Raw genomic sequence first — 19,747 nt, forward strand, 5'->3', positions numbered from 1 at the left:
ATTTATCACCGGCAAAGGCATAAACAGGATGATGCCTTTAATCGTATCATTTCCGCAAATAGTGGTGTTTACTCAACTGCAGATGGTGCGGGCGTCTCTTGGGGGGAGGCCTTTATTTGTACAAATCGCATTTTCAATATACAATGCTTCCTCGCTATTTTTGTGCTAACTGCAGATGTATTGAACAAAAAAAGTTAGACGCAACTGAATAGTCTCTTCTTTGCATACCATCAGGGAGGTTGAGGTCTAATTATTTCTTGATTAAAATAACTCTTTTGCAATTTCCTGCTTTTAAAAGAGAATTGCGCATTCTGTATTTAACAAACCCATGCTAATGTCTGCTAGCTTAATGGTAGCGCACAATGCAAAATGCCTTAGATGGGATAACGTTTCAGCAGAAGTCAGCTAAACTAGACCAGCCCACCACCAAAAAAAAAAAAAAATGGATATAGCCAAATGGATGGTTAATTGGGGGCAGGGAATTAAGTGCTTACATTTGATATCAAAAGTGCTTTATTAGGAGGTCTGTTTCACTGTCACCATTTCGTGTTCCATTAGATTCTATTTTAGTCGACATTATGCCTTTGGTCCATTAACAAATGATAACTTTTGTAAGTGCTTTGAGTGCTTATGACTCATCAGTCTGCCATTTTAGTGGAATAAATTGCTCAACGAAAAGAACAGACAGTATGAAAAGGTTGATTATGATTCAACATCACACACACCCACTCCATCAAAGTTTGTCTTAAATCTGGAGATGGTTGAAACGCTTTAATTGATGTAAAAAAAAAAAAAAAAAGTAATGTCCTGATACGGCAATGTAAGAATGCTGATGCCGGTTTTCAGATATTAAAAGTTGTTGGAAAAATAGATACCTAAAAACTCCACTCAAGTGCAACGACAAAGTTTTTGTCCTCGGTTACATCCCAACACCAGCCGCATTAAACGCTCCGGCAGTGTGTGAAATTCCTCGCGATGACATCACGTTACAAACGACTCACAAACAACCCCAGCTCGCCACAGTGCCTTGATGAGTCTCATCCTCCACGTTTGATGCTCGCTGAGCTCTAAAACGGCCTCCCTACGTTGGTCGCCCCGCACGCTAGCCGATTCCAATTAAATGCCGGCGGTAAATAATATCGTCGCGCTGCAGTGCTCGCATGGTGCAGGAGAACAGGGTAACAACAGGCCCCCATTGAGGAAACGTCTCATGTTGGGGCGGGTAATTTTCGCCGGGGAGTATGCTGGGAAAAAGACACAAGGAGATGATGGCTTGTCCTCCATTGTTGGGGTTGAAAAGTATGATTAGACTTAAAGAGAGGTTTGAAGCAGAGGGGAAAAAAAAACACAAAAGCCTCATCTGTTGCTCTCTGCGGGGAGTACGAGAAGATTTGATGGACTCAATTTGAGTAGAAAATGATCAGTTGTGAGACGGTCGGGGGGCCGGCAAGAACATAAAAACGAAATGATACCAAACATTCATCCAGCTATGTTCCAGAAAGCAAAGATATAGGTTGAAAAAAAATCTGCCAGTTTAGGGAGAGTCTCTAAAAAAACAAAAACAAGTAGTTGTAGTAGTACAGCTTCGTGACCTACGAGAAAACTTTTGGTGTAAAAAAGCAGATGTTGGGGAATAGCATTAAATGCAATGGACTTCAGCATTAATCAAATATGGATGCCATTTTTTGTTGCCTCGCAGTAGAAAGTCAAAGGATGCAACAAAAACATTGTGACTGCAGCGCTGAAATGGGTCAAGCGGAGTGCAGTGGATGGGCGGTCTGAGAAAATGCTGGTTGTCCGGATACACAGCGCCCCCTACAGGACAATGGAAGATTATCACCTTGACGGAGCAAATCTTGCTTGAGGGGGAGGTGGTGGATCACACTAACAGGTTAAATGAAAACAGCATCGTGGAAAGTGTTCAGAGCGAATTTATGATTCACTCTTTTGGCCTCAAAAGGGAGAGCAAAATAATAGCCTGCCGCGCGTCCGTGCATGAGCGCACTAAACGGTTGGCTGGTGTGAGCGCTGAGGCAGAGTCAGTGACTTTCTACTCCTGATAATCTGGATTAAAAAACTGTGGGACAGCAGCATTAAACACTGCTGCCTGGGCATCACACAAATACACACATAGTGTCAAATGTGATCCAGCAGTTTTCATACGCACTTGCGTCACAGTTCAAATGCTTTCACAATCTACAAAAGGAGATTCCCGCTCTTGGGAATGTTTGACCGAGCATCCTGATTTGAGAACGTCATGGTTAAAAGTGGGCCTGCCCCGGTGGGCCTGAAATTTGATTGGATTTTGGGCAAGGGATGACATGTGTGAAACTGAGATGACTTTGCCATCCAATATTTTGCAAGGGAAGTTTCTTTTTTTACTTTATTAAACCCATCTGTTTGCTGCTACCATTTGATAATCTGTCTTCTATTTTAATCTATCCCAGTGCATCTCAATCTGTGATTATTATTCTACAACATTCGTGTGCAGTGATTAAAAAAAAAAGTTGCACAGATAAAAAAAAAAAAAAGTTTGAATGGTGGCAAAGCATGCCATTGTTGCCACTGTACTAATCTGGGTATTTGTTGTCAAAGTAGGACCACACAACACAACACAAGAGAGCACAATGGATGGCGGGCGACAGGAGATGTGCCACAATTTTGTCAAAAAGTCCAAATGAGAATCCATAGTGTTTACACTGGCACTGCAGGACTGAGGCGACCCCCCCACCCCTTGCAAAGAGGTCGCCATATCAGGCCAGTTGAGTGGGTCATTGATTATCTGTCAGTCGTGTGAGAGCTGAAGGCCCATTAAGTCGGGAGCGTCACAAAACATGATGACATGCATGCCAATGAATATGTGAGAAGACTTTTCAAGCAAAAATAACAAATTGGTCAAAAAATAGCCCCCCCCCCAGTCATTAACATAATGAACAAGACTAGTTCTAGAGAAACACACAAGAGCATCACGGCAGACTAACAGCATTTCCTTAAATAACTCATCACTCTCAATAAAAAAATGTCACTCCATCATCCTCAGCCTTCCATCTGTAGCAAAGCAAAACATTCTGGATTGATGGCAGTCTGTACATTGGCTGAGAGGCTGCAGGTGAAAAGCTGTTATCAGGCCAGGGCCGCAAGATTACTTCCAGCAGCTTGCCCTGCTGAAATCCTCCCAGGACACACACACACACTTACACACGCTGCATCCCATACCAACTCATCCTGATGTTGATAGACAGCCACACAATTGTTTTCTCTTTTGGCTCCGCTATATCTCACTTTGATTTGTCTATTCTTGATTTCCTCCAGGTCCAGCCTAAGTCAACAGCTTCGGGTCAACAATGTAAACTCACGAAAGAGCCTGCCGCTCTACTTGGAAGCATTCGTCCCCATTTATTTATTTTACGATTCGGTGTAGCCGCCACTTTGTTTATAAACGGCGGAGCTGCTCGTACCTGGGACGGCGGATGCACAAAAGAGATTCTTCCATCTCATTAAAAGTGATGAACAATCGCATTGCGATGACCTCGACTTGACGTGGAAGAAATGTTGTCCCGTACCTGCTCCCCCAGTAAGACAAAGCGGTGTGTTCAAGCTCTCGCTCCTATTTGAGCAGGTCTAAGTGACTTGACAGAGTGGCTCCAGTCGCTCGCCTTAGGCTACCGGTGGATTGTACGAGCCGTTTTGCAAGCAAAGGAGATAAACGCAGTCGGGTTGAAAGACAAAGAGCGGCGGTGGCTGCTGAGGTACTACCAAGCGTGGGTCGGTTAATGGATGGGTCTTTCCCGCAGTAATTCAAGACAATGCGGAAGTAATGTGGAGTTGTTCTACAGAGCAAACGTGGGGAAGCAAGACAGATGTCGGGCACGGTCAAAAACGAAGCAAGCGACGACAACAGAAATTTGTGTAAGCTTCCAGCATTTTTTATATTTTATAATATATTTAGAAATCGGTTTTCTGTCCCCATATCAAAGTCAAAGTCAAAGTCAAAGTCTGCTTTATTGTCAACATCTTCACATGCCGAGACACACAAAGAGATCGAAATTACGTTTTCCCTATCCCACGGTGACAAAACATATTACACGATAGACATACAAGTAAACAACGAAATATAAAAAACAAGAAGGCACAAACAATAAATAATAAGAGTAAAAATAAATAATAAATAAATAGATAAGACAACGAATAAAAGCCAGTGTGCATACAGACAGTAAAAGTACAGGACGCTACGCAGAACGGGGAAGCGAGTTCAGGATCCTGACAGCCTGGAGTATGAAGCTGTTTGAGAGTCTGGTGGTGCGGGAGCGCAGGCTTCTGTACCTCTTCCCAGAGGGCAAAAGCTCGAACAAAGAGTGAGCGGGGTGACTCACATCACTCACAATCGTGGTCACCTTGCGGGTGAGATGGGAGGTGTAAATGTCCTTCAAGGAGGGGAGGGAAGCACCAATAATCTTACCAGCCGTGTTCACTATGCGCTGCAGGGCCCTCAAGTTGTAGTCAGTGCAGCCGCCACCCCAAACAGCAATACAGCTGGAGAGGACGCTCTCAATGGTGCCACGGTAAAACGTAGTCATGACGGCCGGAGGGGCGCTCGCTCGTCTGAGTTTCCGCAGGAAGTACAGGCGGCGCTGGGCTTTCTTAGTCAGTGATGCGGTGTTGGTGGACCAGGAGAGATCGTCACTGATGTGCACCCCCAGGAACTTGGCGCTGCTCACTCTCTCCACCACAGCACCGTCGATGGTCAGCGGCAGGTGTTGGGTGTGACCCTTCCGGAAGTCCACAACAATCTCCTTGGTCTTGTCGACGTTCAGCAGGAGGTTGTTGTCCCTGCACCACGTGGTTAGAAGGTCAACCTCCAGCCTGTATTGAGTCTCGTCTCCCTTGGTGATGAGACCCACCAGAGTCGTGTCGTCAGCAAACTTCACTATACGGTTGTCGCTGTAGGTTGCAGTGCAGTCATGCGTCAGGAGGGTGAAGAGCAGCGGACTGAGCACACAGCCTTGGGGGGCCCCCGTGCTCAGCGTGATGCTGGCGGAGATTTTGTCGCCAACACGTACTACCTGTGGCCTCTGACAGAGGAAGTCCAGTAGCCAGTTGCAGAGATAGGTACTGAGGCCCAGCGTGTCAAGTTTGCTGATGAGGCGTTGTGGCACAATGGTGTTGAAGGCAGAACTGAAGTCCACAAACAGCAATCTCACATACGAGTCCCTTCTCTCCAGGTGGGTGAGGGCCGAGTGGAGGGCAGAGCAGATGGCATCCTCAGAGGACCGTTTGGCTCGGTACGCAAACTGGAAGGGGTCAATGGTGGGGGGGAGAACGGATCGGATGTGCTCCTCCATGACAAGCCGCTCAAAATATATAAATAAGAATAAATGGAACTCCTTGCCGAAGTTCAACATAGTTGCTTTGCTCCACAATGCCACCAAACTGTGCAATGAAATAATATTTTGGGCGTGAGCTCAAAATCAACAAACACCAACAATCGTTTCCGAATCGGCAACGACAAATCGGAAACATGACCACTGCATGTCTACCCTGAAGCCTCAGCATAGTAATTCTGGATCCCAAGTGCGTCTGATAGTGTCCAAAGACTGAGCAGAAGGAAAAGACAGATCCCGTGCAAGACAAAAACTACAAAGTCAGACGGGAGAGGATTGGATGAAGGGCAGGACGGAGCCATACGGAGTGACACAGTTCAACAGACGGGGAGCTATGGGAACATTTGGAGAATACATGAGGCAGTTATGAACCTATTTGGTTTCTCCTACGGGGGCACCCGAGTGTCACTAATGGCCAAGCAGGGGCTGGTAAACACATTTCGGTGACGACGCGACACTGCCGGAAAAACAAATTAAACTCTCTTCTCTCATTTCACACGCTCTCAACCCCTTTCTCCCCACATCCCTCCATCACTCATTTCTTTTCCACCCCTCTGCTCAGCTCGCCTCTTTGCCGTCTGTCTTCTGCCTCGCCTTCATTTTGTCTTGCGGTCATATAGCCCTCGTTTGTTCTGCGACTGGCTGAGGAAAATAAAAACAAGGCCATATGCGCGAGGAGAAGATGTGTTACTGCCCAGGACATGCCGGCTGCTTTAACAACATCACGGTGGGAAGGGAGATGCCGGATGGCTTCTGGCCGGGTGTCGGACATGTAGGCCAGTGTAATGAGGCTTGTGCGGACTCTTGTCCACAATGGACATCCGAGTTAACAGCTCAGAACTAGACAACACGGTGCACAATGGCGACATACACGTACAATTTAAGAAATGGTTTTATTGGCCTAGCCCAGGGGTGGGCAAACTACGGCCCGCGGGCCACATCCGGCCCACGGGACCGTTTAATCCGGCCCGCCAACCCTGAACAAATTGTATTATTAAACTTTTTTTTTTTTTGGTCATTTTGCCTGCAATGACTGCGTTTTCCCAGTAGATGGCGAAGCGCTCGCCTGCGCATTTACTACCGGAAGCCGTGTCAGAAAGCTCGGTGCACACTCACAAGTGCGTGTACGTAGTAGTACGGACTTGGCGCACTCTCGCTCTATTCGTATCAGTCCCGAATTTAGAGCGTGGGCTTTGACGACAGCATTCTTATAATTCGCGCGCTGAGCTTTCAGATGCAGTTTTGCGCTAAAGCCACCCACAAACCTTCCCCTGGAATCCTTCCATTAAAATGAGTGGCCCGAAAAAAAGAAGTGAGTGCCGAATGTTAAAAAAGAGTGGCCAATTTGGCTCGACGTACGCGACGTGACGTTCAGCCACATCAACATCAACCCGTCACAGATCAAGGTAAACGGACCAACACCTCGGATCTCGCCTAAGAATTGCCACAACAAATTTTACTCCAGACTATGACGCACTAGCAAAAAAGGGAGACCAACAACACTGTTCCCACTGAAAATAAACGGGAGGCTCTCAAGTTTATTGTAAAAAAATGCATTTTGAATATGATTTGTACACATAGCAGGGATTGAAACTAGCGACCATTCTCATTTTCAAACAATGCAGGATGCTCAAGGACATTGATGCACCACCTATTTGCGACTAATCTTAACCTGTAAACTTCTTAAGGCTTACTTTAAGGAGGTGTTTCCCGTTTCCTCACCTCTGTTACCAGGTGTTTGCGAGTTAAAACTCTGCTCTGATTTTCAGATACCCCTCACCGTGTTGCTGTTTTGATTACTTTATTTGGATGTATGCTTTCACCGATTCTTCAAGATGATATATTTGGTCAGAATGTTTGCAGTTTGATGTGATCTCATAAGATAAACATTTTTCATTAATCTGACCTGCAGGCACTGAAGTGATGGAAATTGTTATTCATAATAACAGTGTCGTATTTTATGAGAATCACTGATAGCAGTTTTTTAGTGAATTATTATTTTTTTAATGCTGTTAATAAATGCATTTGTTCTCAAAAAAATTGTTTGGAATATCCATGCTTTACTACCTACTAAAGGCCAAGATCTTTTATGCAATGACCTTTACAGGTCGCTTATATGACTTCACACAACGCCTACGTCCATCTGCTCCTGGTCCGGCCCTCCGGTCCAAATTTAGAACCCAGTTCGGCCCGCGAGTCAAAAAGTTTGCCCACCCCTGGCCTAGCCAGTTTGATGTCAACAATATGTATTGTCGAAATACGATCAGATATTAATAAACAAGAAAAATAAAATATTCGGTAGGACTGCAACTGACAAGTATTTCAAATATCAATCTGTCAATTATTTTGTCGATTAATCGGCTACAAAACTGGGGGTTTTTTTCAGTTTCCATCCCTTTCTTTAAAAACTGAACATTAATTTATGCTTTAATTGACTATCAAAAATCTTTATCCATTACGTAATTGATTCATTGCCGATTAATCGTCGCACCTAGTGCATTTCTCGACAACATCACTGGAAAGTCTCCTCCCAGCTCGACTAGATTGCCGTTCTTCTAGCGTCGAAACGTCTTGAGCGACGTTTTCAAGGCCTGCCGTGTTTTCACATTAGTGAGGCAACATTAAATCGGCCAATTTCCTGCACTTGCATACGTCTAATAGAAAAGAGCATATTAAAGCTATGCAGCGGGCACTTGGCTGCGGATTTCTTCACCTCAATCTAATTTAATCCACCCAGTAAACGCAGCACGGGTAGACGTTCCTCTTATCTTTGTTTACATAAAAGTAATGACGTGGATGAAGCCTTGGGCCCAAAAGATTCATTCCGATTGATTGCGGCGCCAGATGTAAGGGAGCCGCGACACAAAGAGCAACGGCGCTACTTAGCATTACAAATTCCAATGGCTTGTGTGAGGGCTTTGTTTTGATTCCACATTTACACTCTTGCTCTCCATTCCATGTCCCCATTTAGTTTTCCAATTTTTCCTCACCCGCTCTCCTCACATCACACCCCACTTGCATTCTGTTATCGGGAAAGGTGTTAGAAGAATTCGTTTAGCACTTACAGTGAGCAGTGTGTGTGCGTGTGTGTGTGTGTGTGTTACTACTGGGACTTACCACCAGTGTTAGAAGGGCATCACGGGTCGCAAATTTACTAAATACTTGAGAAAGTCTCCCTGACACTTAGATGTCGAAAGGGCAGCCATGTTGATTTCAATTTCGAAATCCGCAGTTTACATCTCCTAACTTTTTTGTGAATAGTGTAAATTAGCAATTCCACTAGTCTCCGTCTTTTCTCTTACTCGTATGCCTCCGACGGGGGGGAATAACAGAAGTGAAAACAATGAGCGTTATCACAACAGCCGCTGAATTCACAGAGATAAGAAAATTCATTAAGCGCTCGCGCGCTAATGACGCACGAGATGAAATTACGGCAAGGACAAAAGACAGCCTGAGCGACAGGAGCGGAGGGAGAGGAAGCCGAACGTGCGGGAGGAAATGTAACACCGGATTGTATCGTGGCATGCCGGCTCCGACGGGCCCGTCGACCTCTCGGAGTCGGAGAATGAAGGCGGGCCTCGGTCGCTTTGTCAACGCTCTTGTCTCTTTGCCTTTGTTTTGCAGTTGGTCTCCCGCCGCCCTCCTCGTCTTCCCTGTCCGTCTGATATTTTTCGCCCTGGGGGAAATCGAGGTTGAAAGTCACGCGCGCATGCTTGCGGTCGCTCGGTCGGCTCGCCCCGCCAAGGTCGCTCCGAGCGTGCGACTCGGTTATTCCCGACTACTGTGCCGTCGAATATACTTGATGTGATTTTTACTTTGGTGGTGTACCTAGTAAAATGTGAGCCTTGGTTGGCAAACACTGCGTTGACTCATAACATTACGAAGCGGAGGTTGATCCTACTGTCCGAAAACAAACCGTGCGCGGTCAAAGTGATGCACTGCAAATTCATCTTTGCCGCACGAAACCTAATCCAGAGCACGCTTAACATTTTCTGCGACACGAGCGCACGCACATAGATATAGTATATAAGTACCATCTGGTGCCCATTCCGCGGCCCTCTGGCTTCCATGTTGGATTACCCCTACAGTATTTACCTCTTTGCAAATCCAGCCGGGTATTTTTGATAGGGGCCATCTGTAATCTGAAGGTTATATTTGCATCGGGTGTGTGTGTGCGCGCACATGTGGTAATTTGTCCCCCGCTCAGCGTTGGGATGGTATCATCTTGCCCGCGACATCTGTTCAACACGAGGCTGAGGGTTGCACGGTGGGGTAGTGGGACGAAACAGGCCGCGCAAATGCATCCAGACGCACTCAACACTGATCATTAGGTTCCTACTGTTCACATAATTTTGACGGAAGCGTTACACTGTTCGAGGGGATGCCATGCGCATGATCGTGTCCGTTTTGTGCCACGATGAAATATGACAGAGCGCCGTGCCATTTCCTGCCTGGCAAAGAGAGTGCCCATCTGGATGCGAGCGAGTGCTGTCCGGCCTCTTGTTGTTGTTGTTCCATGCTGTTGCCATTTCTCGTGTCGAGCCGCTACTCGTTTCCGCACCGCGCAGGGTGAACGCGGGGACATGGAGGGAAATGGAGGTGAAACTGTTCTTTGTTTAAACTACCGAATTGAACGAGGATAAAACCTGTGTTGTTGTTTTCCTCAAACTCCTCTTACAACGTTAGCGTTACAAATAAATACTTTACAGATAAAGATTGCAAAACAAAGCACTACAAGTGTAAAGACCTACACAGAAAATACAAAAACATACAGCGGAAACTCTCCATAACAACCCAGGCTAACATATGCTAAGATCTTCCAACAGTCAAGATGAACAGTACTGCATTAAGTCATCATACTTCCTTAATACCAATTACTAGCCTACTTTCCTATTCGCCAGAGCAGAGAAGCTTTGTTGTCAGCGTTCTTATACTACCTGGTCAGTCCAGCAGCAACAACAACAAAAACAGAAAACCTCCCTCCCCTCAAGCAAGCCGAACAGCTCAAAGGAAGCGGACAGAAAAGTAAAGACTGCCCTCTGGTGGCTAAAGGTATACTTGCTCACTGACAAGCATCTTTGCTAAAGGAATATTTTTGATGCAGTTTTTTTGCTCTGATGCGGATTAGTAGATTATTTCAAATGAAATCTGATTTTAAAAAAAAAAGTATATATATATATATATAGTGTGATGTTCTCTGCGAGCGAAACATTTGAGTTATTATCTGACGACATCTCACATGCAGGCGCTGCTCCCTGCAGATACTTACGCTCATTAGCACATGCGAGGCATAAAAAATACATTTGTTCACATACACAAACGCCTTAGCGGCAATGTGAGAGTCAACAGGCATGACTATGGCACATCTGGGACAGGCAGACTAATGAACCAAACTGTAATGAGTCATGAAATAATGAAAATGAATAATGATTGTACATGTGTACACACGTAAGACAATTTCATGACTATTTGTCTTAACTTCACATTGTAATATGTCAAAAAATCTCAGCCATATGGGCGTAACAAGATAAACACATATGATGGGTCAAAAAGCTGATAAAGCCATTTTTTGTTTGATCACGGAACACGTGTGAGGGAACTCAAAACTTCCCCTCTTGTCCCTTTGCTCAACTCACTTCCCCCATCCTTACCTGGGATCCGACTCAGTTCCGATCGACACTTCCAACAGCATGACCCTGTCACGCGGCCTCTTCTTATGCTACGTCTTCTGTACAGGTAACATTTAACGGCATCGTACCATATAACGTTGTTTTTATACACAAGTTTGCCATCGTGTTGACAGTTGATATCCAGCCTGCTCGGACGGCCGCCAATACAAGCGCCACGATTGAGGACGGTAAACCTCATCGTAACTCGAGTGATATGGGCAATTTATTCTCAACGTGTCAGCTCAGAAAGCCGCATGTAGTAGTATATGGTTTGTCTTTTTTTTTTTCCTCAGCACAAGGCACTCTCCCTGCTCTGCAGTTGACAGCCACACCGGCCTTCCCAGTGGCGGAGGGTCAGAAGGTCAGCCTGCGCTGCTGCGCGCCGAGCTCACCGGCCTTTCACAACTGGCACTGGCAAAGAGAGGAGCAAAAGACGTGGAAGAAAGTGGCCAAGGGGGGCCAGCTCACCCTGAGCGAGCCACGACAGAGTGGACTATACCGCTGCTTGGCACAAAGCAATCAAAGTGAGAGTGTCAGTTCCAGCCACGCCGTCTTTATCATCTCCCTTCATGCAACAGGTTGGTGGCCCAATCAGGAAATGCACAATTCTATTATTAAAGAATTACAGTCTGGTCACATTTCAGACTTGATTTTATAATTTTCCATCAATTTGGTGTGGAAAGGCTGCAACTAATACTTGTATTTGATTTTACAGTTGCTAAACACATTTCAGCATTTGCGGTAACACCTTTTCTAGCCATGACCTCATTTACTTCTTCTCGGTCAAAATGTATATGACATACATTTGAACTTCCTTTTTTTCTTTGAACCATTTGTTTCTTTTTATAGCAAATATCGGAATAGCTGCCTTGGCTCTCTCTCTTTTGGCCTTGATAATGAATATCGCCATCATGTTTTGGCTGGGATGGCAAGGACTTAGAGACAAGAGATGCGCTGCTAGCACAGGAGCTAAAGGTACAATTTAGCATAACAGAGAATAATTTCAAAAAGAAAAAAAAGGCAATATATGGAATATATGGAATATATGGAATATACATAACTTTTTTTTTTTTTACAAGGTTTTCCAAGAGCCATAAAGGAAGCAAAGTAAGGAGCAAAAGTTTTTTTGTTTTGTTTTGTTTTGTTTTGTTTTTTATTCACATACAGTTAAAGTGGAGGAACCCAAAACTGTGTTTTGACTAGTTCGGCTCCACAGAACAGATTAAAGAAAAAAAAAAAAAAAAGCGAGGCTTCTTCCTCTTTAATGTATGTATTTTAATGTATTTTGGATTTTTATTTTAATGTAAATATTTTCACTATGGTTTTATTCAAAAAAACAAATCTTAAAATACACAACCCTGTGAAAGTTTGTGTGACAAAAGAAATGGGACCAAGACAAATTATTTAAAACGTATCTATGTATTTATTTACACCACAGCGGAGGTCTTCCTCACACGGTGACTGACGGACACGTGTACATGAATTACTCAAGCACCAACCTGACCTACACAGATCTGGATGCTACGAGTGTGACTGCGGACAGCACCTACTCAGTTCTGCCATGAATTGAATCTGATTAAGACGATAGATTAGATGAATGGGAACTCTAATTTATACAATCACTTGTTGACTAACTACTGTCCACAAGTTGTGGTTAGCGGAAGAACACACCGCAAGCATTTTGAAATAACACGTAGGCCCGCGGTTTCCAAAAGCCTGAGTGAGAACTTACAGTTTTGGTGGGAAATGCTGACGCCATGTAAAAATAAAAAGCTATATGACTAATTTGAGAACTTTTTTCAGTTTTTTTTTTGGTGGATTATCGTCAGACAAAGATTGAGACTTCCAATGACTCTCACAAACTTCTGCTTGCAAAACTTCTTCTTTTCTGTGTATACGTGATGCAGGAAGTCAGATTGGCGCAATTCAGTCTACGTATAAAAAAAGCAGTTGCTCTGGTCAGGAGCAGCTGGGCTTTCTCTGCTACTATTACAAACAAAACTCTCGTCTTAAATTGAATTAATTCAGTCCCAGAAGTCTAATCTCTTTAATTGATAGCGTCTCTCTTGGCTGCCTGCAGTTCACGCGGATGGTGGTCCAATCGGCTTTCAGCCTTTCTGGGTTGTCGTGTCATCCGAATCTCTGCAGGGCCTTCAAAAACAGGAATGTTTATCCGATCTAATTTATCAGACTGTTTTTTTAACCTAACAAGTTTCAAAATTGTTTTCACATGGCCACAGAAGAAGAGTCGCCGATGATGTAGTGGTCTGAGTTTGGTAGAAGCACAGTTGTTCCAGTTCCCACTCTGTGACGGTGTGGATGTGAGCGTGGAAGGTTGTCTGTCTATATGTGCCTTGTGATTAGCTAACGACAAGTCCAGGCTGCAGACCTCCAATGACTCAAAGTCAGCCGGGATGGGCCCGCCCAGGACAAGCAGTCCAGAAAATAGCTGTACGGCTTGGATAGACAACACAGGACCCCCTGGCGTCACCCAAGCCGTCACTTGGGTGTGTTCGAGTCAGTTGAGATCTGGCTGGATGACCTCATCGGGAAATCTCTGGCTCTGGTGCCGACTGTCTAAAGATATCTGTGAGGTAACGGTGTGGGAGCAGCTCTCGCCCCTTGCCAGTGTCTTGATGTGAGCCATGATGAACCGTCGAAATTTGCGAGTGGCAAAACAGTACACCACCGGATCCAGAATGCAGTTGAGGCCCATGAGAAGCAATGTGATCTGATGCGCATCATTGAGCATCTGCACGGTCTCGCCATCCCAGTCCACGTGGCCCCATCCCTTTTGGATCTGCAGCACCGCCAAGGTCCAGAAGCCTTGGAGTACGTGATGAGGCAGGAAGCACAGGACGAATACACCGACCACCGCCATGAGCATCTGCACAGCCCTGCGTTTCACCCCAGTGGGCCTCCTGGATGAGAGTGTCATAGTGGACTTCCTGGATAAAATCGTTCCGGACTTGAGCTCGGACTGAGGAGCGTTTTGGGAAAACAAAGCTCGGGCGATGAGAAGGTTACACACCACCACCAGTGCGAAAACGACAAAAAACAGTCCGATGATTGAGAAATGCGTGGCGGCCACAGCCCTTTTGGATGAGTCGTCCCCGTTGTGGTAGCCCTCGAAGCAGCGGGTGACGTTCCCGTCCTGGTTGGTGCCCGGATTGGCCAGGAAGGGAATAGCCATGGAGATGGTCGCCAACCAGATGACCACGCAAACGACAATTCCGCGGCGCCTGTGGTCTGACGAGGCCGCGTCTAGAGGCCGGGTGACCGCCCAGTACCGGTTGACGCTGATGGCGCAAAGGAAGAGGATGGAGCAGTAGGTGTTGATGAAGAACAAGGAGCCGGTCAGTCGGCACAGGAAGTCTTTGTAGACCCACGTGCCTTGGCGGCTGTAATAACCGATCCAGAAGGGGAGGGCGCAAACAAAAAGGAGATCGGCGATGGTCAGGTTGGTCATGTAGATCCGAATTTCCCCCATGGCTTTAGCTCCCCGAAGGCAGCGCAGCGCAAAGAGCACATAAATGTTGGCAAAGAGGCCCACGATGAAGATGATGCCATAGGCGGCGGGGAAAAGCTGATAACGAAAAGGCGAGTCCAGGAAGTTGGAGTCATTGCTAGCTGTAAAGCGCAGAGTGGTGACTCTCGCTGGGATTTCTGTAGTGGGGATTTCCATTTCGATCTACAGAAGACAAGACATCAATCAATCAGATATTCGACACATCGAGCAAATTTTGAAGGAAGTCTCGAGAAACAGATGAATTTGAATTCCAATTCATCCTCACCTTTCAAAGCCCAAACAGAAAGGGAGGTGTAACGAATCCTAATCGCATTTTATCACTGAGCTCCGCTTGGTGTGATTTTCACAACGGGTCTCTGATTACGTAACCGGCGCACGTCAGAGCAAACTTAAGATGAGACAGGAGAAGTGAAGAAATTCGTTAAAAAGGAAGTTTTACCATGGTTTCTTGCATGTGGCCCCAGTCGTGTCTGCTCGTCCTTCAACTGTGAACGAAAGTGAGAACGTGTGAAGCGGAAGCCAAGAGTTTTTGGTTATCTTGATAAAAATCAGTGAGTCAAGGCGCAAATATCTTACTTTGATATATGGGGGAGAAAGAAATCTCATTGCGCAATTATGTCTGCTTCTGGTTAGAGATCTAAAAGCATGCATTAGCTAAATCATTTTTCTCTTGTAGAAGTTTTCTTACGCTAATAAAAACTGCCAGATGTTAGCTGTTAAATATCAAATGTAATCAAATCCAAATGTACATTATTTCTTGACAAGTAATCTGATTTTAAAGCACACAAAAAAAAAAGATGTAGAAAACCGTCCACGGCTGCTGACTTACCTCACTTGGTCTGTCTTCTCTGTGTGTTATCGGAGTGTCTGGAAGTGTCGGTCAAAGACAAGGCGAGTGTCGACTATCATAAAGAGGGAGGTGCAAAATGTCTTCTTGGGAAATCCCGCATGGTGCAACAACCAAATTGAAGAAGACATGCCCACGCTGGAGACATCTGGGAGTTTTACTCTGACTTCATGTTCAAGTATGGCTTTTAATTTTATTGATGTCCACATTCCCCGATACCAGAGATTTCCCGGACGTTACGCTTATTTGAAATGTGATTGCTCCGCGGAACCCAAAACTATTTAAAACATTGAGATGAACTAGTTAGTACATGGAGTAAATCCAAGTGTGAAGAAAGCAAGGGTAGGTCTGGCTGCTCATGAAAAATTGATACAAACACAAATTTCAAATACATTGGTTTTAAATCAAGAACATGCTAAATGCTAAATAGGTGAAAAAAAAAAAAACGAGTCCTGCGAATGATCAGGACTAGAATGAAACTGATTAGAGAAGCTTGTTGATAAGAGTAGTTTGTGTGTGTTTTTTTGTTGTTTTTGAAAACTTTAGGGAAATAAAGTTTGTGTTGCAACACTTCCCTATTTGGTGTCATTTGAGTACTTAGTTTTTTTATACACTTAAAAAAAACAACAGGAAGTTTGCAATGTCCCTCACTTTTCCAGGCACTTTTAAAAGGTCGTATAACACTCACCTTTGACTCGTGTCCGTCCGTTTTATTGGAAACAAAGTTAATCCTTTTTTTTATATTGAACAAATGCATCCCAAATGAACACCTAATCTCCAGCATTTGAATATGTATTATTTGTTTAATTATGTGTTTATTAAATTATTGATCCCAGTGGATCTTTATGGAAGTGGAATGGGCGGTTGAAAGGGAAAGTGATTGTTGTTTTAGAACCACAAGAGGTCAGGCTAGGCCTGCTAAAGGAGGACTCCATCCTTAGCTGCATGAGTCTGCAGTCCTTTCTCCTCTGTGAACCGCAATGTAAATCTTTTATTGGGGCAATTAGCTTGGCAATCAAACTAGGAAAACAACATGGTGGCCGTGCATGAAGACAAAGGCCAATGAAAATACAAGGAAAGAGAACTTGAGGGATTTTTTTGGGGGGGGGGACAGTTGTATTATATCAATTCTCTTTTTAAGAATTTAAAAATGTAAATTCAATAAACTGGGATGGCCTGGAATGCTGCACAGTTTCCTCCCATGTATCAGCCCACATGTCCAGAGATGGCAAGAGGCAAGCTGCCAAGACCTTAACAGCTCTTTTATGGGCGAGCTTACATTTGCTTTAAAAGAGCTGTGTAGTCAGAAGTCAGGCATTCCTCTAGGAGACAGGAAGGGAGGGAGCCAAATGTGCACAACCCTCTATAATCCCATTAACACTTTTTTTTCCCCCTCCTCTCCTTGCCACCCCGCCCTTTATGACGCGGGAGACAAAATGGGTGCAATGATGAAGCTTTGCACAAACATGTCACCTGGCACAGCGCTCCAGTGTAAGATCTCTCTCAGGGAGATTTACTGCCTGCCAGAGGCGGAGTTTTGAGGAATGTCCCCCCACAGTGAGAAATAGTCGAGTATGGGAGGGTGAACTTTACAGGCAGGGACATCTGTACTTCAAAATAATATGAGACTTGACATGAGGTTTTGTTTTTGAGTTTCAGTCTATCAAAGCTCGTTGGATATTTCTGTCCTTTGAGACTTTTAGTGACGTTTAGAATGAAAATCTTGGGGATGGCACATGACCAAACCGTTATTGGGCATAACCCGAGCCTGGTCTGGGGGGGGGGGGGGGGGGTTGTGTGTGTGTGTGTGTGTGTTGCATATTAATTCATATTGTAATACATAGATTAATATTGGGCATAACCTGAGCCTGGTCTGTGCAACTGTGATGTCATTTTCATTTGACAGCAAGTGTCAAAATGGCTGCCCCTGAAATGGGAGGGGGGGGCTTGTGTGTGTGTGTGTTGCAGATTAATTCATATTGTAATACATAGATTAATATTGGGCATAACCTGAGCCTGGTCTGTGCAACTGTGATGTCATTTTCATTTGACAGCAAGTGTCAAAATGTCTGCCCCTGAAATGGGGGGGGGGGGGGTTGTGTGTGTGTGTGTGTGTGTGTGTTGCAGATTAATTCATATTGTAATACATAGATTAATTTGGTACTCAGTAGTGATGTAATTATGGAATTGATGGGCTTGCACTGGAGAATTTTTTTTTCATATGTTTGAAGTTCCACCCTTCCGCCAACACATGGCGCTGTGGTGAAAAAGCTCATATTTATCTTTACGGTATGTATTTCATAGCTAATACAATTCAACTTTGAAATGAACATGTACAGTTATATCCTTATTTGGTGTATTTTGTAAGTGAATTTGACAGCCACATCTCCATTCTTTTCTCCTCCCAAGAGGATGCAGAACCCATAAAAATGATTAGATTTGGCATTTTTCACAGTAACAGGTACACACTTATAATGTAGCCTGCCATTTTTTTTTCTTCAACCTTTAAAAACACATGAAGCGTATTTGAAAAATGGACAAAACCCAAGAATTTCTATTTAAATGTCATCAATTTTTACCTCCATAATAAGACCGTCGAACGAGAGCAACAATGCATTCAGACTGAAGAGACGCCAAACCAGTGATGGACACAATGCTGGTCGTCTTAGGATAAGTGCATGTTTCCCCACACGACATGCTGCCCCACATTTGGACTCATCTGGGTTATATGTGTTTAAATACCGCCCATAACCCACTCTGGGAGGACAGTGAATTAAGCACATTAATCTGCATGCTCGCTGCTAAAAGAACACAAAGTAGTAAAGCTACATAAGCCGTGGTGTAGCGTAAAGACCTTCATTGCTTTCAATTCTCCCCCCGCTGTAAATATGATGTCGTCATACTATCGTCAGGTGACGATCGCCCCCGCTGGACCCTCGTACTATTGATCGTGTGTGATTTCAGGGATGCGCACAGGATTATGCAGATTAGTCTGCTGCTGCAATTGTTTGCAATTGCATCCGGATAAGATAAAGAAAATGACTCCTGTGTGAAACACAAGAAAATAAAGAGAAGCAGAGGCATGTGCGTGCTCTCGACAAATTCTATTTGGAGTTGATTTTCGTGGCTGGTAAAGGGATGTTTGCAATTAGGAAGGATGTTGACTGGATTGCGAGCTCTTCCTGAATCAGGTGGGCCGGACAGTAAAGAGTGGAAGGAGGACTAAGTGTTCTGGAAAACATGTGTTGGCGCTTTACATCGTGTATTTGCGTTTATGTCGTTTGATATATGGACCCCAGTTCCCCACATGACAGAAACATGCTTGTGAACGTTCCCCGGAAGGATAAAACATGACAGATATGAAAATATCAAAGTATATCTCAACTTATGCAGTGAAACTGCTAAAGATGCCGGGCAGACAATTCAAGATTTGACATTTTAGTGACATATGCATGATTCTGGACTCATTATTTTTCAACATGGGGAACATTTGTTTCATAATCAGAACTTGGTGTTCTTGTTATATGGTGTCTGCTATGTCAAAAATGTAAAAACAGACTCACATTTTGCCACGCTTTCCAAGCTTGTGCGTCATTGCTCGGTTCACACCGGCATCCCAAAGATTGCACTTCTATGTTGACTTCTTTGGTATCTTCAACACCTGTAGAAAGACTTTTTATTTCTATTTCAACACAACAATCTCCTAAACCTTTGGGGGGAATGGTTATAAATAATACGAGTGTGTGCAGCCAGGAGAAATACTATTGGGAAAAGATAAATACAATTCCATGGAACAAAATATAAAAATGTTTTCAATGTAGGTCAGTGCTTCAGATAGTATTCAGAGGCCTTCCTGTCTCTGACTGCTCACCACTACTACAAATACATATGTGCAATGCAGTCTATCATTACATTTCTGCAGCCCTGTTATTCCTCATAACAGTAGATTTAAGTAGAGAGGGGAGCTTAAAAAGAGATTGTTCTTAATCTTGACATCAACAACTGCATTACCAAATGCTGTTTTGATGCAGTTGCAGATGCCCTTGTGACTTTATAGTGCACTGAATAGACATTTTGATCGTGCCACAACTTGCTCCTGTGCAGCATTGTGCCTGTACGAGAGGAAATATGCCACATTGGCTGTGCTCACCGGCCTGACTCGCTCTTGTATGCGTATGCGGAGGAACAAGAAGGCGGGGGGGAGAGGCGGGACCTCGCAGCCGGGGAAGGGCGTTCTCTTTGCGGTCAGAGCGGGCAGAGCCATCCCGAGGGGTGGGTCCTGCTCCGGCAACAGGAGGAGAGAAAAAAAAGGAAAACCCAC

The 19,747-nt window shown here is 44.6% G+C and overlaps 3 protein-coding genes across 5 annotated transcripts in view; 1 reads left to right on the forward strand and 2 right to left on the reverse strand.

Annotated features, from left to right (window-relative positions):
* The window catches only part of pacrg (PARK2 co-regulated), a 110,660-nt gene extending 90,945 nt beyond the window's left edge, over window positions 1-19,715 (reverse strand). The window contains exons 1-2 of the mRNA XM_061301873.1: window positions 19,577-19,715; window positions 18,990-19,087 (exon numbers count right to left, since the gene is read on the reverse strand). The gene's annotated coding sequence lies outside the window, so the exon portion shown is untranslated. The remainder of the gene's footprint in view (window positions 1-18,989; window positions 19,088-19,576) is intronic.
* Window positions 10,989-13,195, forward strand: LOC133169562 (uncharacterized). 3 transcript variants are annotated; one of them, XM_061301870.1, is made up of 6 exons: window positions 11,013-11,117; window positions 11,185-11,238; window positions 11,344-11,628; window positions 11,900-12,025; window positions 12,130-12,157; window positions 12,489-13,195. In XM_061301870.1, the coding sequence occupies exons 1-6, from the start codon at window positions 11,072-11,074 to the stop codon at window positions 12,613-12,615; spliced, it is 666 nt and encodes a 221-aa protein (XP_061157854.1). In that variant the 5' UTR covers window positions 11,013-11,071; the 3' UTR covers window positions 12,616-13,195. The 3 variants fall into 3 exon arrangements, with proteins under 3 accessions (XP_061157853.1, XP_061157854.1, XP_061157855.1); XM_061301869.1 differs by having other exon boundaries at window positions 10,989-11,117; window positions 11,185-11,628; XM_061301871.1 differs by lacking the exon at window positions 11,185-11,238 and having other exon boundaries at window positions 11,014-11,117.
* Window positions 12,451-17,139, reverse strand: ptafr (platelet-activating factor receptor). The gene is made up of 3 exons (XM_061301867.1): window positions 15,409-17,139; window positions 15,019-15,064; window positions 12,451-14,741 (listed from the first exon to the last, which is right to left on the reverse strand). Exons 2-3 carry the CDS (start codon window positions 15,031-15,033, stop codon window positions 13,569-13,571), a joined length of 1,188 nt encoding a protein of 395 aa, XP_061157851.1. The 5' UTR covers window positions 15,034-15,064; window positions 15,409-17,139; the 3' UTR covers window positions 12,451-13,568.
* Window positions 19,716-19,747: the final 32 nt, after the last annotated feature.

Source organism: Syngnathus typhle, linkage group LG16 (assembly GCF_033458585.1).
Source record: "Syngnathus typhle isolate RoL2023-S1 ecotype Sweden linkage group LG16, RoL_Styp_1.0, whole genome shotgun sequence".
Taxonomy (NCBI): Eukaryota; Metazoa; Chordata; class Actinopteri; order Syngnathiformes; family Syngnathidae; genus Syngnathus; species Syngnathus typhle.